Source organism: Ceratotherium simum, chromosome 7 (genome assembly GCF_057802395.1).
Source record: "Ceratotherium simum simum isolate JZ-2026a chromosome 7, ASM5780239v1, whole genome shotgun sequence".
Classification (NCBI taxonomy): Eukaryota; Metazoa; Chordata; class Mammalia; order Perissodactyla; family Rhinocerotidae; genus Ceratotherium; species Ceratotherium simum.
The window spans coordinates 66,265,040-66,288,318 of record NC_141906.1 but is presented as its reverse complement, the minus strand read 5'-3'; the positions used below and the strand labels follow the sequence as shown (position 1 = coordinate 66,288,318).

Below are 23,279 nucleotides of genomic sequence, written 5' to 3'. Positions count from 1 at the left end.
AGCTGCATTCCTAAACTACATGAAGTCCTTTGGAAATTTAGGGTTTGGTGTTTGCTATAAGTCAGAAAACGGTTTGATTTAAGTTGATAGAGTTTAAAGAATGAATAAACATGGGCACTTCGGTGCAAAAATACAAAATCTTTAAGTAGCCTACTAATCATGCAGGGATAACCAGAAAGAAGAAATAAAAGTAGAATATCCAATTCAAAATGCAGTGAAGGGATTTGAGTGTCATTTGAAACCATAAGGACAAACATGAAAACTTGGACAGGGCCATCATAAGACCCCAAAGATGGGCTTTTGAGACCATTCTCCTAAAACCTTTTCCTGTTTGGGACTGCAAGATAGATGATCAAGACAATTTCTATTCAGAACTTGTCCTGTTTACAACCCACATTACAAAAAGTTATATTACCATTGTCATCTTTTAGCAGCGTGAGTGATACAATCTCATATTCATAATATGGCTATTTTATATTTGCAGCTTTATGAAAATCTATAGATATCAATATCTATTTTTAATGGATCTTGCTGAAATCCTGCTGTCTGGGAAGTCGTGCTGTACTGCTGTGGAATTATCACAAAGCTAGATCTGACAATTATGATATCATATCAGGAAAATATGACTTTTAAAGGGTGGGAAAAACTTTTGCAGCATCATGACCAATCATATTTTAGTTTGGAAATAAAAACTAAGGTCTGTATGTGATAATTAGTCGAGTTACCTCAGTTGCAACAATCCCTCTATCCCACCCAAGGCTGTCTGTCAGTGTCAATGAAATTGAATGTCAAATTGAAAAACTCTAAAGCTATTTCTTCCACATGAGAAAATCACTAGCAAATCACATCTTCCTGCCCTACTGGCAAGATAAGCAAAATTAGCACATATCTCTCTCCTTGTTTTGTCAAACTTTAATCAAACTGTTTACACCAAGTGTGAGGCTGGTCACATCCTGGACCTCAGCTTTTTATCTCTAATGTCAACTCTTGATAATTTTTCTGAAATGTATTTATTTGACTTCCTTGTAGCAATTGACATGGTTAATCACTGCCTCTTCCTTGCTTTGCTCTTTTTGTTGTTTCCCTATCCTCATGTCCCTCCTTCTCAAGCTCCATCCACTCCTTAAATAGTTAGTATTCATCATAGTGGCACTCCTGGCTTATTTTTAAAAAGTCCTTCACTAGACTCTCTCTAGGTGACCATCCTTCGCCCCCACCCCCGCCCAAGTGCATAGCTTCAACTTCCACCTGCATGCTCTTGACTTCCAGCTCGGTCACTTTCCTGAGTTCTAGATCAGTATTTCAAGTGATTTATTGCCTGGCTGAATATTTCATAGACACCCCAAAGCCAACTTGTCCCAAAGTGAAATCATCGTCTTCTTCCCACTGCCCATCCCTCAAACAAACAGTAAACAATCAAATGGACCTGTTCCATACCCCTGTACCTGTCTTGGGTGAATGGTACCAACATCTACTCAAATTCTGAAAATACAAATCTAAGATTCATTTAAAGACTATTCTGCCATGATATCACTACCATAATCTTTCTAGAATGTAAATCTGACCATGACATTCTACTAGTTCAACGAGTTCCCATTAACCTATAATTAACAATCAAAAACTTCTTAGCATGTCACTCAAGGCATTCCCCAGTCCCTGTATATTTTTCCCAGCTTCTTCTCTTGTCACTTGTCCTCTGGCAACCTGTGATCCAGCCATTCTATTTGTCATTTCCCAAATATACACCAGGCTCTCCTAAGCTTTTGGGCTTTATAAATGGACCTCCCCTCTAGTCACAGCTTCCCTCCCCCTTAATAGTATCCCTGTCTACCCTGTGGAGTCTTGTTCAACTTCCAAGACTCAGCTCATGGTCATTCTCCTGTGTGAATTTTTCTCTGATACACAGACATTCACACTTGCCCTTTGGGTATAGTTAGGTGTCTCCCTTTTCTGTTCACACAGAGCTGTATGCACATATTATAACAATATTTATCACATATAATAATTGTGGTGTACATCTGTCTTCCCTACTATACTCTGAGTTCCTTGACAGTAGATACAGTTTCTCATTCATCTTTTTATTCCTAAAACTTAACAGTGACTGTTCTATGGGGGTGCTCTATAAATTTTTTTCTTTTTTTGAATATGTATTTGGATCTGACACATATACCTGGATGTACTTCTAGATATCTGAAAGAAACAAACTATGACTAGAGTTTCTGTGGAAAATTTCCTTTCTGTGGGCATTGGGGCTGCTCTATGACCCAGTTTATGTGTCGTTTTCTGCAACCTATGTCAATTCTTCCCTTTCCTTCAAATTGATATTCAGCTCTTGATATTCAAGAGTTTACTGTCAACTCTATGATTCTCAAAAAATAAACCTGTGAGTAAAGTGTTTAATTACCCATTTAGGAATATGGATTCAGCTGGCTTTACATTTCATAAAGATTCACAGACTGATGCCCCCAAAGATGAGCTGCTTAGCCTTAATCTAAGTATAGATGAGCTGTCTACTAGATAGACCAAGAGTCTATCCAGTCCAATATTCTAACATACTGCTGACTTACTTTAATTTATGGAGGGCTTTCTATAAAAAGCTGACATTTATTATAATTTTAATACACCTTTTGACAATGGAAGTTGAGGCTTAGGGATTATTTCAGTCTGCTCAGGCTGCTATAACAAAATACCATAGACTGGGTGGCTTAAATAACAGATATTTATTTTCTCACAGTTTTGTAGGCTAGAAGTCCAAGATCAGGGTGCCAGCACAGTTGGGTTCTGGTGAGGGTTGTCTTCCTGGCTTGCAGATGGCTGCCTTCTTGCTATGTGCTCACATGGCCTTTCTTCAGTGCCTGTATATGAAGAGAGAGAGAGCTCTGGTGTCTCTTCCTGGGGTGTTAATCTCATCATAGGGGCCCCACCATCATGAGGTCATCTAAACCTAATTACATCCCAAAGGTCCCACCTCCAAATATTATAACATTAGGGGTTAGGGCCTCAACATATGAATTCTGGTGGGGGACAAAAACATTCAGTCCATAAACTGATTAAACCACTTTCCCATGGGTACTCAAATAATCCAGTAGCAGGGCACATGCTGACTTCAAATATTGTTTTCTTTTCCCTAATAATTTGTCTTTATTGCTTTTTATACATAGGTACTCCAATAACTAGCATTTTAAAATGCAAAATGTTACAGTTCTCATTGATTATCTCTGATGTATTCCCTAAAACATGAATCACCCTTTAATGCTTATTTTTCATATATGTTTATCCCTATTTCTCAACTGTTTTAGTGAAGGCAAACAATATAGGGTCTCTCTCCCTCTCGCTCTTTAAAGTTTTCTGAGGGAAAAAAAAAAAGGAACTGGGCTCTTGGTGCTTCTGGCAATTTTATTCTAACACAAGTACCACCCAGATTGTAATTCTGATAAGTATTTCAGCTCTTTCTTGAAAAATTAAATTCACAAAACAATTGATTATCAGTTATAAATGGCAAAAACACCATCTGGTTTTCAAAATTGGTTACATCCATGCAGCAAGGGGAAAAATGTTGGAATTTGTAGTTGGCGAGGAGTTCTAGTCCACGAAGCAGAAAATGACGAGCTTTACTATGAGAAAGTCAGAGTAGTCATAACTTGTATTTAGCGGCTGCGGGAATTTGATACGTTCCTCACATGTTCCATATGTTAAATCGCTTGGCGAGATCTTCAGTGTGAAAGAGCTGAGGGTGGGAGAGGAGTGTGGCTAGTGGATAGGGTAGCAACAGCTTAATCCTAAATTTTCAGCTCTGGTTCTTTCCATGTAGACCCAGTGCTACAGATGTCCCATGACCTGGGAAATGGGATGTGCAAGTTCCTTAAACTTATGGCAGAGGTGGCCTTTTCTGGTGGAAATTTCTAAAGCTATTTGCATTTCTCTGGTGAGGTAAGTCATACAGCATTAGCATTTCCTACAGAAATGTCCCATGTTGTTCTTTGCCAACTGGAAATTTGAGTAGGTGTTCATTTGATGTGCCAAGAGAATGGAGATGAAAACACTCCACATCTTCCAATGTCCCCATACTGTGTTCCTAGTGTGGGAGGATTGGGGCCTGACTAGATTCTCTTGGAGATTCAGCCTCATGAGGAATGCTTTTCCTTAGGAGTATAATGCAATCCTGTTATTTAAAAAAATGTTTCTGAGTTGCCGGCATATTTTCACCTTATGTTAAAAATGTAGCTATCCTATGCTTATTATTCATGCATTGTAATGTGAAATTTATTCATTGGCTTAACAAATATTTATTGAGGCACAGTATAGCATAGTAGTTAATTGCATAAGCTCTGTCTGCACCTTAGAAACTTTGACCTTGGGGAAATGACTTAATCTTTCTAACTATGTTTAAAAAATATAAAATAGGAGATAAAAATAGTATGTACTGTGGGGATTGTTCCAAAGGTTAAATGAGATTATACATGCAAAATACTTAATAAAAACACAATAAATGCAAAAGTAGTAATGATAATAATAGCAAATATTAATATTATTATGCACAAGCTCTGTGCTAGGGTGCTGGAGTTCCTGGCTTATAGGACCTTACTTTATAGTTTACACATCACTTTCAGCATACATAACTGTATTTTTTATCCTGATTTTGGTGGGACTCTGCTTTGCATTTGGTCTGATCCAGGTAGCTTTACTTCCAGAGGTGATAAGAATAGGTAAGACTTTGCATACTGGACAGTATCCCAGTGACCACGTGGTGATGGTCTCCTGCCTCATGCAGTGCTATTTGCCTGCTGGAGCTTTCCCGACTTCTGGAGGACTGCCTGCAGTTCATGCATGGGGCCTGTAATTACAGAGCAGAATATCCAGGGCTGCGAAGACAGGGCAGTCTTGAAATTAGTTTATGCATAATGGATAATATGAGGCCGTTTTTAAGCGTAACTCATTTGGTGGGTTGGCAGATCTTGACTTCCTTTTTGATATGTAACATTTATTTATTTATTATTTTTTTAGCGAGATGAGGACAGAGGGCCTGGCAAGACATTTGGTGCAGCTCTTTTGGACTATAGCTCAGACTTAGTAATTTACATTCAGTAATCTCTTGGTCATTTAGCCATAGATAATTTGTCATGGTTTGTTTTAGCTGTTGTGATATTGATATTTATTATGCAAATTGTATTTCCTACATCTTATTGTTCTGCATTCTATGAATACTTAAATTATTATAAACCTTTACACTTAATATGGCTCGTCCTTCAATTTGATGCTTGAGCAACAGAGGGTCAGAGCGCACACGATCTTCTAGAGGGGAAGAAAATAAGTAATTAAAAAGCAGACAAACAAGAGAGCCGGCTGCTTGGTTGAAAAGGCGGCAAAGGCAATTTCGGGGAGGGAGAGTGAGTCCGGAGAAGCAAGTGGCTTCAGCAAGGAGAGCCTCTCCCAGAGACACGGGAAGCTCTGAGCACCTGTTGGTCCCCAGACGCCTTAGGAGGGACTGGGGGCGTAGAGGAGGGGGGAGTGGGTTTGAGCCCTGAAAGAGGAAGATGGTAGACCCTATCGTCACACCTCCCGCCTCCACCCTCCACTCTGAAACCTTGACAAAAAAGATTTTTTGTGTAATGTGTGTAATCGTAAATACATAATATTACATATGTCATATATATTAAATACACACATATATTAAAGCCAGGAAGGAGACCTTCAGAAAGCTGGGAAGTCTGAGTCGACCCTCCTCGATTTACCTTTCCTGAGGATCTACCGCAAAGACACCGACTCGAAAATGCCAGAGCCCGACTCGGGCTCCTTTCTCCCAACTATGCCCAAGTCTACCGCTAGGCTGTTGAGCGGGCTCTCCCGCTCCGCCGGACGTGCAAAGCACGCATGCACTTCTCCCAGATTGTTTTGTCAATCCGGGGACCTGCATTCTCACTCTCCACTCTCGAACAGCCCCCGTTTCCCAAAGATCTATTCCTTCTGTGCAAGTTGAGTGACGGAAATTTGCAACGTCTGGTTTCCAGGCCAGATGCACTCGGTTTACCGGTCAGGGGAGCCTCCTAGGGAGATTCTCCAGCCGTTGGTCTGCTATAGCGATTGCTATAAACATTCCTAATAAAGGTGTACAGGAAGCTAGACCCGACCCCTGGAGCCCAAGCCCCCAAACGTCAGGCACCCAGAAGAACACTTTTTCCTTGATCCCCGGGAAGCAAAAGCGAATTTTAACATAAACATATTTGCATACGCCCCTCCCCTTGGCCCCGCCCCTAGGTGGCGCGGGCGCGCCGCCTAACGCCAGCGCCAGGGGGCGGGGTGGGGGAGGGAGCGAGTCCTCCGAGAGCCGGGTTGGGCTCGCGGCTCTGCGATTGGTCGGCCCAAACTCCGCCTCCACTGCATGTCATTAGCATCTTATTAACTGCCTGCTCCGGCTCGAGAGGAAGCCGCTGCCGCCAGTCTGAGGCAGGTGCCCGAAATGGCGAGTGCTGTGCTGCCGAGCGAGTCCCAGTGTGCGGTGGCGGCGGCGGTGGCGGCGGCGGCGGCGCCTTCCGGGCTCCGGCTCCGGCTTCTGCTGTTGCTCCTCTCTGCCGCGGCACTGATCCCCACAGGTAGGTGTGGGCACCGTCCGGTTGGCCCCCTAAATCTCCTAATGCACCCCAGTAGCCGTAGCCATGGAGGGGGGAAACGTTTCCATGACAACCTTCCCCCACTGCCTAAATCCGAAGCGGAGAGAGTGTGGAGAGGAAACTCAGCTGAGATGGAAGGGGCTGAGGGGATCGGTGATCCCCCTTCTCCCTTGCCCAGCTGGGTGTGAATTAGAGCCCTTAGGGATGGCTGCACCCACACCTTTTCTCCCCGGCTTGGCGCGGTGTGCGGAGTGGAGTGAGAATGGGGGCCCGGGGCTAGAGAATATGGGGGAAGGGAATGAATCGAAGGCACCCCCCAAACCTTCCGGACCCTCCCGAACTCGCTGTTGTCCCCGTAACTTGCAGGTCCTCCCGTCTCCCAGGGCTGCCCATTCGCCCCCACCTCTCCAGTGGGCCCCCCGGTTCTCCATTCCTGAAGCCTCCCGATGGCTGAATAGAGCCGCCTCCAGCGTGAGTCCTCACTGGTCCACAGGACATCCCCAGACTTGTCTGACCGCTCCAGGTCTCCCCGCGCTCTGCCTTTCTCCCCTTGTCCCCGGAACTGCGCGCCCCTCGTGTCTCCCTCCAGCCGGCTCGCGGCTCCTTCGCCCCCTCCGCCCGGCTGCGGGTCTCCTTGGCCCGGCTCCAGGCGGGGAAAGTTCCCGGGGCCCGGCCCCGCGGGGGGGCGGTTGCTGTCGCCGCCTCTGCGGGAAGGAACCGGGAGCCTGCAGCCCGCGTGCCCCACGGCGTCCTCCGCGGCGAGTGGGGACACCGGATTTCCAGGCTGCCTGTCCTTTTCGGCAGTCCGGGGGTGGTGGAGGGAGCGTTCGCGGCCTCTGCGGCCAGGCGAGCACCCTGTGGGCCTCCAGGCGCCCCCTGTGTGCAGAACTGTCTTGGGAATTTGCCCAGGGGCGGCTCTGCACACTCGGCGCCTTCCCTGAAGACGCTGAGCACTCGGCAGGAGCACGATGTGTGGCTGCCCGTGTGCTGGGCGCGTTGGCGCGGTCGGGAAAGAAGAGGGCAGTGTTTGCTTTTGTTAACAAAAGGGAGCTGGAGCTCTTCCCCAGCGGAGAGGCCGGCCGTGCTGCACCCTGCCTCCCTTTCCCGCCACCGCCGCGCTTGGCCGCCGCGCAGCGTCCCCGCGCCCCCGGCCGCCTGCTGCAGGCTCAGGGCGGGGAGCCGGGACCGAGAGGCACGGGGCTGCGAGGGGACGGGGAGGTGCAGGAGGGGATGCAGCAGGGCTCGGCGCCTGCAAAGCCCCTCCTTGCAGCTCAGGAGCTGCAGGACCCGCCAGCAACAAGTGGCGGAGGACACCGAGAACTCAGCCCCCACCTGCTGAGCCCCCGGCCCGGGCGGGCGCAGCGCTGAGGCCACCGTGCCGCTCCCGGGGCTCCTCTCCGCTTGGGCTGTGCCTTTTGTTTACACGCTAGAGGACACACAGTTACGTAAACACCGCAGGAGACACGCTGTAGGAAATGGGGATGTCTGGGGTGCTATCTTTGGATTTGGGGGACGCCGGGTTGGGTGCTTCCCCCCAAAACAGGCTTGCAAGGGAGCTCGGCTTGGGGAACCTATTGGGTATGTGCAGGGTTGGGAAATCTGGCAGCAGCTTCGGTTCCAGAGCTGATTCCATGCCACTATCTGTCTCCGGGTGTTGTTTATGTGTTTTTCCTCTGTGAATTCTTAATTTATGAGTTACGAGATAATTGGGTTCAGCCGATGCCGCTGTGGTTACAACTTCATTTCGGGTGATGTCTCTGACTGGATGGGTTCAATAAAATGTGCCTGAAAGAGATCCCTCGTGCTGCTGCATTGTAAAAAGCGCCAGTGTCAGTTAAACGTGAGCGCGAGTAAAGGCTCGGTAACTGGCGCATAATAGAGGCAACAATAGACTTGTATTGGCTGCAAAAAAAAAAAAAAAAAAAGAGAGGGGAAAGCGCTGGTCGGGGATATTGCCTTTCGACTAAAAATGGGAGCCGTGCAGTGCCGCTTGGCAGCAGAGTAGGATTAGATTATACGTCCTCCGTCGAGCCTGCTCATTGAAGGCACTGGGTAGTATCAGCACTACTGTATTTGTAACTGTCTCGCGGTAAGAAGTTGCCTTCCCAGCGAGGGATATATGCTGACTTAGAAAGGAGCGGTCTGGAACTCAACCATGCATGTCAAAGCTACAAGAAAATTCTGTTGCCAGTTACCATGGAAGCAGCTTCTTGCTCTTGTGTACATCCCTGTTTGTACTCTGGTTATCAGATTGTGTTCAAATTAGGAAGTAATTGGGTTTGATTTGTAGTGAGGGGGTGGAGATGACTTTCTTTAAATCTTTTTTTCTTTTAATGCCTTTGTGTGTGTGTGTGTGTGATGAGTGTGAGCAGGGGTCTTGGCCTAGCCCCGGGTCCTAGACTCAGAGAGTAGATTTCAGGTGGGCACCGGGGGACTTTTCTTCCTTAGTCCTTTTAGTTTAAGCTTTGTCAGAAGCCTCCAGTTCCCACTTCCAGGGTTAGAGAAACCTGTTGGTGCTGCCTTCTGACTTCATTAGGCTTGTTTTCATTTACATCTTTGCTGGGATAGTGATCTAGGGCCATTGTGCAGTGGGTCCTGGTTGTGTCTTTCCTGTAGCTGAATCCATCCATCCACTGGAGAAAATCTCCCATCCCTCCTGTGGTGTTTGGATGACATGGATGTTAATGAGATACAACTAAAATGGGGTTGTCTAAGCTCACTCCTCAGTGTATATCATGCCTGTTCTGTTTAGGTGGATGCATGATGTTGTTTTTGAGCCTGAGTGAGCCAGTGGTGGATCACCCTTCTCAGCATTGGAGAGGATGGCTGATGGGTGGGGGTTTGTGGTGGTGAGGGGAAGCCCTGGGGCTGAGGTTTCCGGGGCTGAGGTTTGCTCTTTGTGGCCTGTTGGGGCTTGTATACCGGGGATAGGGACTTTACAAAAGTGCCGCCCTGCTGTTGTTGCCTTTCCCTGCATCAAATTGAATAGCCGCGGGAGGGACTTGCACTTGTCTGTGATAGCTTGGATAAAATATCCCTCATTAATGCCACTTTATATTTACAGTGTGTCACTGGAGACGCACAAGGCTTCATTTAGTGACTTGTGTGACGAGACAAGCTTGCATTATTTGCCTGGGACATTTTGGAGGAACAAGAGACCCATTGAGCAATCTTTTGAAATGAACAAATACGGAAAAAGGGGGGAATAAAGGAGCAGGCAGTTCTTCGGAACAAAGAGCTTTATTCATATGGATGTTGTACATGCTTTATCCAGTTTTCCCCAATGGCCCTCCTGGTAAAGGGGAGTGGGACAGGGAAGAAGCCAACAGGCAGGACACTTTCGCTTCTTCTCTCACTTCCTGACTTCGTATTCTTATCTGAGTTGGTCCTGGACTCTCTGATGCTCATCTCGATCCACTCCCTCTAAAATCCCAGAAGGTAACGGATTCCTGGGTCTGAAAGGGAGATTTTGAAATCCTTTCTCCCAGCTCTGAATTTCAGCAGAAGAAATTGCTAGCTACCTGTTGAGATTGATGGTCATTGGAGGATATATTGGTTGAAGGGAAAGAGATGTCACTTTTCTATGACATGTGTCAAGAAGTGGTTGATAGCGAATGTCAGATTGGTAAGATATCTTACAATTATAATATTAGCCTTAGTACTTATTTTTAAAGAAATGCTGTGAAAACTAAAATCCAAAATTTTCATTATTATTAATGGTACTCTCGGAGTTTTTAGTGACTTTTGCCCACACCTGGTATATTTTAGCCTCATACATAAGTGAATTTTTACTGTTCCTTGGCCTATATTGCTAAATGATTTTCAGGCTTTAAAAAATTGATAATATTCCTGTGAATATGAACTGTCTCATTCTCTGGGTTTCTATATGTGACATTTTAATGCTTAATCGGCCACTTAGAATTTACATTTTAAAAATGGTTTTGTGTGTGTGTGTAATAAAAGGCCTATTTTTATGTGGGGAAATCTCTTAAATTGGGCCAAATTAATTGATGCTATGATTTGAGTGGAAATTTACCAGCATACGAAGAAAATTTATAAGAAATAAATCCAAAGGATTCAAATGCTGTATCTTTTTCTTGAGAAGAATACTATTGACTATTATGCTGGGCATTTTTAACTGAAAATTCAGCACAGAAAGGAGAAATCACACAGCGACATCTGTTGCAGAATTGAAAATTTGCTCCTTTGAGTTGGAAGCAATTAGTCCCATATAAGCACCTAATGGTATCAGTTAGTGGTGTGTGTGTGTACTCATACAAATATAGATATATATTCACTTATATATACACATATATGCACATATACAGAAACTCACCCAATACAATATTCATATTTCCATTTTAGGATATTTATGAGAAAATGTGACCTTTTAGCACCAAAGCTCCTTTTCTTAATATTACCTGTTGCAGAATTAGAGATTCTTGTAATCATGGAATTTTTGAAAGGGGAAGCATATTAGAAATCATCTCGTGAAATCCTATTATTTTGCAGTGAGGCAGCCAAAGCCCAGAGAGGGAAGGACCTTGCCTACCCTTGAACTGAGGCTGAGTTAGCTACGCATCCAGGACTGATATCCTGGATATCCAGCTGGTGAACCTTGTGTTCTACCTCCCAGCAGGGTTGCCCAGTGAGGGATATGGATCTTGGGTGTGGATCTTGGCTAAGAATAGTTTGTATTCAGAAGGCAGCAAGATTAATTGTTGCTCTAGCTAATGACCCATGAATTAGATGAGTGACCTCTGGGAAGAAGGGACCAGTTCTTGGTAACGTTGTTTTTGGTGATGACAAATGATTCTGAAACTTCTGGACTTGATTTGGCAGCCACAACATGAATGTCGTCCAAAACACCTTCACAGGGAAGAGCTCTGGATTTGTGTCGCTGTAATAAGTCAGATGCGAGAAAACTAGGCTTCAGAAGACTCAGCTTTAGATTTTTAAGCTTTTTATTTGTCTTTTCAAGGATTAATAGTAACAGTAGAACTGATTCCACATAACTAAGGAAAAAAAAAGAAGAGTCCTTGAGTCGAGAACAAGAACACATCTTGATTTTCTTACCAGGTGCTCGTCACTTTTCTTTAAGCAGAGAAAAAGCCGAGAATAATGTTTTTCAAGAAAAAATTATTTTACTTTTGCAAGATGACTTCTTTTTTACATTGATCATATTTTCTTTATTTTTCCATTTTATTATGGAAAATTTCAAATATATATAAAAGTAGAAAGAATGTCATCATTAACCCTGTGTGCGGATCACCTAGTTCAGTAATTATCCAGCCATGGTCAATCTATCCTCCGTATGCTTCCTCTCCTTCTCAGACTATTTTAAACAAATCCTGGACACCCTATCATTTCTTCCGTAATTTACTTTAGAACGAATCTCTGTAAGATACATCCTCCTTTCCCCCCTCTCATAATCACAGTATCATTAGCTGAATGTACATCTTCTCAACTGGTATACCAAATTTTTGCCCTACCCTGTAGAGTGAAGGGTTGGTACAGCAGTAAAACCTGAGGCAGACACTGGAGAAGCCAGAGGGTGATTACTGCCTGCACTGAGACCTTTTCCTGTGGTTTGGTTTATTTTGAGCAAGGTTTTGTTTGGATCGGGTAAGATGAGTTTTATTGTTGTGTAAATATGGTTGTGTAAATATGCAGTAATTGTAGCTAATCCCTTAACTGTGGCGTGCTGTGGAAAGCACCCATGGTGAGATTGGCCATTTCCAGTTGTTCTTATAATGAATACTCTCCTTCTGGGGACTTCTGTAAAGAAAGGCTATTTTAGTTTGATGGCTGTGAGATACCTCATTCGTATATTTATCTTTAAATGCTTTTGCATTTTGTGAATATGTGGCTTAAAAGAAAAAACGTCTTTTCCCATTTCTAACTGGCTAAGTGCTAATTTCAGCCTGTATTCTGTAACTGAAGTGATCACAAAATGCCTTCTTTGGTGTGGGAAACCCGCACAACAAGCTGTAAGTATTTGGGTCTTATTTTTTGTAGGATGGGGGTTTGGGGTGGTCGGGAGAGAAAAGATTACTATTTTTACTTCTCAATATTTGCCCCATTGATTTAAAATATGAATTTTTAATTTTAGCTAGAAATGTTGGAATGCTTCAGTGTTAATTTCTGAACTTCTTTGGTTTCTCAGAAAATAGATTGGTTCCATTTTCCAGGGTTCAGGAAATGTGAGATTGTGTGTGTGTTTTAAGAGGTTCTTTCTCAAATGTATTTAATGTGGACTATAAATCTGAAGCATTTAGTTTTTTGGTTTTCAGCCAAACAAGTAATTACACATGAGATGGTTTTGAGGGGTCTGAGCAGCCCTGGCCAGGTAAAAACCCGCCTCCTGCGCCCCTCTTCGGAGCTGGCCACGGCACAAGAAAAGCACAAAGGAATCCCTACATTCATGGTTTGGGGAGTGCCACCAAAATCGAATAAAAAGCCTTTGTTTGGAAACCATCAATGAAGGGAAGGAACCCATTGGAATGTTTGTAATTACAAGTGGCACCTCCTTGTTTAAATTTCAGAAGCCACAGTTTCTTTTTCAGAGATTTAAATTGCAGGCTCTAGCCAGCAGCTGCTGTTGTGGTTAATGGGCAGTTTCTCTTTGAAGAACTTCCAATTGCTGGTTCTCAAAAGCGTTGGTGCAGTTGGCCTTCAACTAAGGTTAGAAGAAGGGGAGATGGAGGTATTTATATACATGCACAGCAACAGTGATATGTGGCCTTTATTATTACTCAAAAGAGAGACTTGGTGGTAAGGTTGAGAGAAAGCGAGCATTAAGAAAAATCTGTTATGACTGACAGGTGTCTTGAATGGGGTGATTATCTTAAGAGAGATGTGGGGTGGGGAAAATTTTTTCTTTTAGTAGATGTTTTACTGGAATATAGTTATTTGACCCAACATTTTGATCTAGATATTTCAGAAATGTTAAATAGGTTTGAAATGAAAGTGCTGTGATATATATTTAAATGCTACTCAGTGTTTGAAGTTGATATTCCAGTGACATGGACTTTTTAAAATGCCTAGAATAAGTATCTTGCTCTTGGCAGTCTTCCTTGGTGAGGTAGGTGCTCTCTTTCCTCTTGAGCTATCCAGCACTGGAATGCAATGTCAAGTTGGAATTAAGTTATGAGGTCCCTGGGGGATGGGGTGGGGTGTGTAATCTGCCTGAAAACAAAGGGTTCTTCTGCCCCATATCCCCCATTGTCTGTACCCTATCTTCACTTGGCTAGGAATAACCTAAAAGTTAACATATCAAAAATTGAACCTTTCATCTTTTCTGCCATAGGTATCAACTTTTCTCAAAATCTCCATTATTGCAAATGACATCTTGGTCTCCAAGGCCCCTGAATGTGGAATCTTTTTTTCCCTCCTTAGCTTTCACTCTTGGGCTGAAATAAAATGGGGCTGATGTTTTTCCACGACATCTTCTGGAAGCCTCAATGTCCTCTCCAAACCAGGTTTTACTAGCAGAAGCTTCCTAGCGGATTCCCCTGCTCCAGCCTCTGCTAGTCAGAATTTCGGTCTGCCTGTGGCCGTTGGCATTCTTTTCTGGACAAGATCATGATGCTTCCCTTTCAGAAATCCTAATCTCACAATCTTGCTTCTTGCATCAGATTCAAAATACACACTGTTTTTTTTTTTGTTTTTTTTTGTGAGGAAGATAAGCCCCGAGCTAACATCCATGCCAATCCTCCTCTTTTTGCTGAGGAAGACCGGCCCTGAGCCAACATCTATTGCCAATCCTCCTCCTTTTTTTCCCCTTTTTCTCCCCAAAGCCCCAGTAGATAGTTATATGGCATAGTTGCACATCCTGCTAGTTGCTGTATGTGGCACATGGCCTCAGCATGGCCGGGCAAGTGGTGCGTCAGTGCGCGCCTGGGATCCAACCTGGGCCGCCAGTAGCGGAGCGTCCGCACTTAACCGCTAAGCCACGGGGCCGGCCCCAAAATACACACTGTTTTGTCTTTAGGTTGTTCCTTCCTCAGTTGCTTTCTTACTCCCTTTCTAATTGCCCTCATTTCTTATCACTTTTCAGCCCAATCCTGATGGGACTGGAAGACTGATGATTCTACAGTGAAACTGAGGGAGAAAGGGGTTCCACTGATCAGCCTTCAGCTGGTTGTCTTTGCATAAAACTGCTCTCTTATCCGTTTTTCTCTTGACTATTTTAGGTTGTAGATGTAGGACGGCTGATTCTCCTCGTCTACCTTGAGAATAAACATCTTTCCTTTGCGTCTTTCGGTTTAACCAGCACATGCTTATCTAAAATATACCCCAACCCAGACATTTCTTTTTCTGCTTTACAGGTACATACATGAGCATATTTCTTTATGGTGAGCCAACATGTGTAGATATTATGGCCATCATTTTAATGAAAATTTTAACCTTTAGAAATCCTGAAAGTTTATCGCTCCTATTTGGTAGTACATGTTTGAATATGGGCATTTACTGCAGCATGAAAATGATGTAATTGACTAAATAAATTACGAGCTGGCAAAGTAAGACTTTAAGATGAAAAGTTAAATCCTTTAGGAGGAGGAACACTCCAGAAGGGTCACAGTCAGAGGGCCTTGTCTGGAGCTGCTGACTTTGCGTGAAAGAGATCAGCCCCTGGGAAAATGATCCGAAATATACCACCTTAGAAGAGTGTTTGGTGCTCATTTGGATACATCTAGTTACTAAGAAGTGCCTACCTGGGGACCCAGGAGGGAAATGTGCTAAAACCCAAGCCTTTGTTAGCTGGCGTTTTAAACAGCTTTGACTTTGGGAGCCGTGCTGCCTAACTAAACGCATCTCCAGCATCGTGGCATCTCCAGCATTTTAGCTGATAACATGGAGGGTGAATTGTCACCGGCTTAAGAAAAAAATGAAACCTTTGTTTCTCAGTCTAACTGCTAAACTTGTTATCTTAAGGATCTTTTCAAAGCCTTTATCTGATAATAATATCTGCCACAGTTCTTCCCTTATTTTCTTCCTTCTCTGGTATCCTTCCCCTGCAGAGTTCAGTTCTTGCTAGTAGAAGGTTAGGCAGCACGATAATTCAGTGATGTGAAAACTTGATTATCATGGAGTATTTGGGGACAGTCTTGGAGAAAAGGTTGTATGTCAAAATGCCATATGTATTTGGCTCTTTGCAGAATATGCCTGTGATAAGCCAAGCCACCCGGACGTTACTACAAGTCAGCGTGATTCTCTCTTCTGAACAGGAAAGGAACATTGCTTCATTTCTCTTGCAGAAACCCTTACTTAAACAATGAAAGATAGGGAGGAAAAAAAAACAAGTTAATTTAGTACTAAATTACTGCTCAAATGGTTTTATCTCGTAAAAGGTTGAAGTAAAGATTAGCTTAAATGACACTGAACTTCACTTTTCCCTGTGCGTATCTTGTGAGCACACATCACTGTGAAGAGACCTCTGTCTCTTTTCATTTAGTTTTGTTAGTAATCACATGAATGTTAGTTGCTGTTTGTTTCCCTTTCCTGAAGCACATCTCTCCGTCTCTGGGCCAGGTTGGCAAGCAGAATACCCAGTTCAGGTTACAGAGCAGTAAAACCTAGTGCCTTACTGATGAGTTAAAAACAGCAAAAACAACCTACCTTACAGGGTATTAAAAATAAAATAAGATCATATATATGAATGTACTTGAGAAGGAAATATTTTATATATTATTTTTATTAAAGCAGTCACTATTTAATGATAGGGGTTATGGCTCTGGCTACTACTACTCGTAATCAAGATTGTAAATCCATCACATGTTTGGGAATACTGACAAATACTCTGTGAAAGGAATAATTCAGGATGTACTCAACTGTCAGGTGAAATTGAAGAACAAAGTGGCAGTAACATCCCACCTGGAGCTGAATGTTTTTTGGAAGTAGATGAAATCATCCAGTCACCTTGGAGAAATGGAAAGTGATTATAATCTCAAATTTCTGGGCCTTTTAACACAGAGAGGACTTTATTGTTTTACTTAGCTGTCTATATTTTATATACTGTATTTAATAAAGAAATTGTATTTCTGTTTAACCCATAAGGCATTTGCTAGAAAAATCAGCATTTAAAAATTATTTTTAAATTGAGTATATACTTTTATACCAGGCACAGTGTTAGGTACATTCGTAGTTGAGTAGGTTGATTGCTGTCTTCCAGAAGGTTATAGTCTGTTTTTTCTCAACTTTTATTTTGAAAAATTTCACAAACCACAGGAAAGTTGAAAGAAAAGTACAGTGAATGCCTGTATACCCCTTACTTAGATTCATCAACTATTAATGTTTTGCCCATTTGCTTTAGCTCTCTAAATAATGTGTACATACGTATCTTTTCTTTTTTTCTGAGCCATGTAAAAACAGGTTGCAAGGCATAGTGACACTTCACCCTTGAATACTTCAGCACATAACTATTCAAGAAATTTAACATTGATTCAGTAATATGTCTAATATCTAGTCTATATTTAAATTTCCCCAGTCATCCCATTAATTTTCTTTATATGTGTTTCTTTTTCCTCCCTGATCCAGAATCCATCGGAGAGCACACACTGGATTTGCTTTTCTTGTCCCTTTCTCTTTTAATCTAGAACCATTCCCCTGCCTCCCTTTTTTTTTAAAGGTTTTTAAGGAGAGAGGAAGTGTCTTTCATGGCGTTGACATTATGTGAGTCCAGATCTGCTGTTTTGCGGAATGTTCCACAGTTCTACAAATTGTTTTGTTTCCTCATAGTTCGATTCAGATTACAATCCTAGGCAAGAACTCCACGTAGCTGATGTTGCCACCTTCTTATAGCATCACATCAAGAGGGACATAATAGCAGTTTGTCGTATTATTCATGATGTTAAGTTTGATCCCCTTATTAATGATAGAAGTTTAGTCACTTCGTTTAGGTAGATTTATAGGTTTCTCCTGATGCCTCCTGGGTTTGTTTCTCAGTCAGGGAACTGTCGTTCCAGGGGTGTCGTCCCCCCCCCACCTGTCCCTCGGTTGTCACACTGTGCTGACTGCGTGTTGCTGTGATGCTGAAAGCTGTGCCACCGGGATTTCAAACATCAACAGGGTCACCCATAGTGGACAGGTTTCAGCGAAGCTTCCAGATTAAGACAGAGTAGGAAGAAGGACCTGGCCACCCACTTCCGAAAAAACTGGCCGTGTAAACCCTAAGAATTGCAGCGGAGCACTGTCTGATACAGCACTGGAAGGTCAGAGGATGGTGCAGAAAGACTGGGGAGTGTTCAGCTCTGCTGTACGCAGGGTCCCCAGAAGTCAGAATCCACTTGTCTGCACTAACAACAAACAGATTTCTCCATTTTTGTCCCTTTGTAGTTAATGTGATTTGTGGGATGTTTTGAGACTGAATATCCTGTTCTCTAACAACGCTTCACCTAGTGGTTTTAGCAGCTTTGATAAACCTTGTCTGAATCAAATATTATACCAGTCGTTACAAAATTGTGCTTTTTCTAATTGTTATTCCTCTACCTTGGGTAGAGGCATTCTTACATATGAAAGAGCTTGCCTTTCCCGCTCGTCTCTGTTTTTTTGAAAATCACAAAGGACTCATAGATTTTTTAAAAAAAAGCTCAGCGTGATATATTTCATTCGAGTCCAGTTTGGCCAGTGGGAACACCTTCAGTCTGGCTTTTGTGTCCTTTTGATATATCTCTGTTAATTTTTAAATACTTTCTTATTTTGTGTCACAAGAAGATGTCTCAGGTCATTTTGTATTTTCCCTGTCCCAGACCTGGAATCAGCTATTTCTTCAAGAAGTCCTGGTTCCTTTTAGTTGGGGAGTGGTATTTAGATACCAAAGAGTTGTACTCATTGCTATTGACTTGTTGTTTCAGTGGACAGAACTAGGATATATATTGGAAATATATATATATTTACACATATTTATTATATAAATACATATTTATTATAAGTAAATGTATTATTTATTTATATATAAATTTTTATGTATTTTTTATTTATATTTATTTATTTAACTCATGAGTTCATAACGATGCCTTCAATTCCAGTCTAACACCCCAAGGTTCTTTCTCTCCTTCTCCCCTTTCTTATTTGTATCTTTGTTCTCACGTGGTGAGAACCTTGGTTATCAGCCACTTCAGTGTCTTATAATTAATACAAAATAGTTTTAGAATGACTCCATCAAGATCACTATAGACAACAAACCTACCAAGTAAACCTCAGGATATTTTTGCCATTTGTTTTGCCTTTAAAATACATGCCAGTGAGGGTTGACAATCAGAGGACAGTGTTTACAAGTTCATGAATTAGTTCCTTTTGTGTGTGTGTGTGTGTGTGTGTGTGTGTGTTATCAGATAACACAGGGTCATTTGTTTCTGTTTCTAGTCAATTTTCGGGTTTTTTTCCATCTTTGTTGATTTAATTATATATTTTGAACATGTAAATCATTACCATGGTTCAAAATCAAAATTAGGTAAAGAAGTCTCACTCCCTTCCCTGTACTTTCCTGCCCATTCCCACACGCCTTCCTATAGAAGTCAATTTTATTCGTTTCTCATATATCCTTCCTATTTTTCCTTTTGAAAAAATAATAGATAATGCTGTTCTCTTTTTTGTAAAACTTTTCCACAAGGCATGTTAACATCTGCCTATACTCTGTCTCCTTATTTGACAAATCCTGGGTTCTCATATTTATTTTGATGATTTCTATCCATTTGGCTTTATTTTACTTTAGAAGCCATTTTTTTGTTTGTTTTCTGTCTTCATATCTCTTCCATTTCTTCCTTCCAGGGAACTAGTTCTCTTTGGGTAGTTGGAAGAATTCTGCATCTATTTTTTCATTTAATTCACCAAATTACTTCAAGAAAATGGAGACTGCCCCTTTTCCTATAATGCGGTGTGTCTCCCTGATGTTTAATAACCATGACTTCCTTTGCTTCTCATCAGTCATCTTTTATCCTCCTTATCCAATAACTTAACAAATCTGTATCTCAAGCCTCAATGCCCCAGTTCTTCCCACTTTTTTAAAAAATTGTGGTATACTTACTTACTGTAAAGTGCTGAGCCTTTTGCGTGTAAACCTCAGACCATGTTCTAAAACTGCTTATTGGATATCTCAATCTGGATGTTCCACAGTTATCTCGAATAAGTTAATGACAGGCAGCAACTATCATTTATTTAGTGTCTTTATTCATGCTCTCATTTAATCCCCACCGTCACCCTATAAGTAGTTACCTCTCTTGCCTCATTTTACAGAGGAGGCAGCTGAGAGGATGATAGGTTCCTTTTCCAAGAGACACAAATAATAAGTGGCAGAACTAGATCTGTTTTCAAAACTCATAGTTTTAAACATTTAACTGTATTTTCCTAAAATTCAAGATGTCTAAAACTGAACTTAGCATCTTTTCTCCCCAAACCTCACTTTATTCTGTATTTCCTATCCTGATGAATGGAATCCTTTACCCAATGACTTAAATAAATCCGGGAGACGTCTTAGAGTACTTCTGCCTTCAGTATCCTTTCCCCTCTATTCGTTACTAAGTCCTGCTTATCTCTTGCATTCACTCCTATCTATTTCACCACCGCTGTCTTAGTTTACCCTTATCCTCATTTTACAGATGAGGAAATTAGATTTAAGCTGATATAACAGCCCCTTAATTGGGCCGTTTACCTCTAGTCTCATTCCTTGTAATGCATCCTTAACACTGCTTCTGGATGGATCTTTCTAAAACACACATTAGATTGTCACTTTCTTGCTTAAAATCTTTAAATGTTTTCTTGGTACCTTAAAGATGAAGCTTACACTTTTTCAGCATGGCCTACAATGCCCTTCATCATCTGACCTCTGTCTTCCTCTCAGACGCATCTCTTGCCAGCTAGACACACCATGTTCTTGCTTTAGGGGCGGCACACCGTGTTCTTGACCAAAGTAAGTGTGTCCTAGATGTGCCATGCTCTCTCAGGCCTCTGCTTTTTATATGTTACCTCCTCCTCCTAAAGCACCCTTATCCAGATGGCTGGTTCCTACCGATGTCTTTTGAGATCCAGCTCAAGCAGCAAATCCTCAAGGAAACTTCCGTGATCTCTCAGGTTGCTTAGGTGCCTTTTCTTTGTGTGCTTTTTCTTTACTTCCTTAAGGGCTTTTCCTGACTTATCTTCTTCCTTCCTGTCAAACATCCTTCTCTGAATTGCCCCAGATTCACTCGGTAAACTTGTGCATTTCATATTTGTCCAACTTGTTTCCACCAACAGAAATGTCCCACCCTCTGGTCTTCCATATCAGCATGTTTAAATCCTATGCATACATAAAGACTCGAGTCCAGTGTTTCTTTTTCAAATCTTACATGATTTCCAACCTGAATGTAATGTTTTCGTCTCAACTTCCATTACAACTGCTCTAGCCATTCCATGACATTTAACACTTCTTTCCTTATTATGTGTTGACATGTGTCCATGGATCTGTGTCTCCCTGCCCTTCTACAGGAGGAACTATTTCTTATTCATCTTTGTATCCTTAACAGCACAGAGCACAATGCCTTACACATAGTATGTGCTCAATAAACATTTGTTGAAACAATGAGGGAATTGAAAATTAGGTATCCATTGCCTATTAAATCATTTCTAGCTCTTTCAGCCTAAATGTGAACAGAAAACATGATGATATTAATTCACTCTTGAGGACTAGTATAAAAATGAAAGCACTCCAAGGTTGTTTATTCACTCACCATTTTTTTTCCTGTTACATACTCTGATTTCTAATCTGTATAGCCTATCTTTCCTCATTTGTTATGAATGTTGGTAGTTGGGGTATAGAATTTGCAGTAGGCCTTTGTGTTTTTGAATTTAACTTAGTGGTTGTCTTATTATCAGCTTTTAGAACTATAATTCTTAGTAGAGGTTATTTGTTGTCTCATAATGGATGAAGAGCTGTCAACGTGCTTGACTTTTTCATAGGCTGAAGGGCTGACTTCAGTGTGTTTGTTCCTGCTTGGTTGTTGGGCAATCGTTGGGGAGATTTAAACTACCAGCCCAGATAAGAGAACCTCTTTCCGTTTATTTAATCACTCCGCAGTCCTGGGATGGCTAGCCTTTGAGTCACTGCTGAGGCCACTGGCACTTCAGAGTTGAAGCAACAAAGCAAGAAACTTATCTCTGAAGCCGTCTGCTCCTCTTCACCTCAGTGTTCATGAAAATCTTGTCTTAAAACTGAGATATGTTCTCCGGAGAGGCGTGGTGAACATAGGGAAATTTAAACCTCAGGGTAACAGTTTTCCTCATACAGTAATAAAGATATATGTGGAGTCAGTGGCTACAGGATCAAAAAATAGATCACAGTAGTCGGATCAAACGTGAGAAATGGCTTGTTGCTATGTTTGAAAAAAAATGAGATGGGTAAGGCAGTCTGTTTTATGGAGATGCTTCCACTATTTGTGTGACTATATAGTTGGTGCTAAATAAGACTGTGGCAAAGTTAAGCTTATAAAATTAGTTGCCTAAAACTGATCTAGCTTTAAACAGAAAGACTTCTTGTTGGTCTTACATGGAACATGGGAGAGATTTTATATGCAGGCAGAGGGTAAGCGAGTTTGCCAATATAACCTTTTAATTTAAGAGAAGTTTGGAGTTTGTTCTTTCCTGTGAATATAGAGGTGGAACCCACTCTAACCAGAGTTTATTGCTGTAATATTTTTTAAATGCATTTGTGACACTGATATATCTGTGACCTTGTAAAGGCATTTTTGAGGGGAGGGGGTAGCCAACCTTTTCTCTCGCTGTCGTAAGTAGTGATGTCTGCTCAATAACTAACTTCCCGACAGTATTGGGAGGGGGAGGAGGACCTATCATAACTTGTTTTTTATGGCCTATTTCTAAAGTATTCCCTTCATATTCACATCCATCCATTTAGACTTCTCTTTTCCCTGCCTAAGGCGTGCATCCAGCCTCGTCTGTGTTGGGTGCTTTAAATGTTTTGAATTATGGAGAATCATAGCATTTTTATTGATACTTCCCTTGTAGTTATATAGCTGTGTATTGTCTTAGGTTACACAGCTTGCATTTCTCAGACCTTGTGTGTGGATTATTGCAATTAGTTGAGGTTTTGAGTGGAATGACACATCTTCTTTGATTTTTTACCATGTGCCATTTTCCCTTTCTGGGTAGACATTTTTTCAGGGATTGCCTTCTTAAGAAATCCTTCAAGTTAAAGGCATTAAACCTGTCTTTTCCACCGTAAATCTTGGTAAATATATCTATCAGCATGACCTACTGTCAAGCAAATAATAATTTGATAGCAATATTCGAGAAAAATTATATCTGTGAAATACAAATTTTGTCAGTGTGTTAATGTATAGTATATGATTGGTATTACCGAAGAAAAAGAAAAGATTAATTAATCAGTTTCTTTTAGAATTAGATGACTAATCTTTCAAGCATCCTATTTAAAAACAATAGCATCTAGGTCTTGTTGGCAGGATTGCATATTTCGTTATTCTGGTCATTTGCATGGAAACAAGTTGATGATTCTTTAAATAACCACCCCGCTCAGTTTTCTTTTTCTCTTGAAATGTTATTCCTCAAGCATTATATTCCATTCATAAAGTAGCATGAATCAGATCTAGATAGTCAGAATTTCAGGCTAAAGTAGCAGCAGAACTTTTCCTCACCTTTTTTTTTTAACCACAAATGATCTTC

At 41.8% G+C, this 23,279-nt stretch overlaps 1 protein-coding gene across 4 annotated transcripts in view; it reads left to right on the top strand.

The window, feature by feature from the left end:
* The first annotated feature begins 6,438 nt into the window (after positions 1–6,438).
* CADM1 (cell adhesion molecule 1) overlaps positions 6,439–23,279 on the top strand; it is a 319,210-nt gene continuing 302,369 nt past the window's right edge. For all 4 annotated transcript variants that reach the window (XM_004427296.3, XM_087433720.1, XM_087433719.1 and 1 more), the window contains exon 1: positions 6,439–6,590. In XM_004427296.3, the coding sequence (XP_004427353.1) occupies positions 6,458–6,590 (133 nt within the window). In that variant the 5' untranslated portion in view covers positions 6,439–6,457. The remainder of the gene's footprint in view (positions 6,591–23,279) is intronic.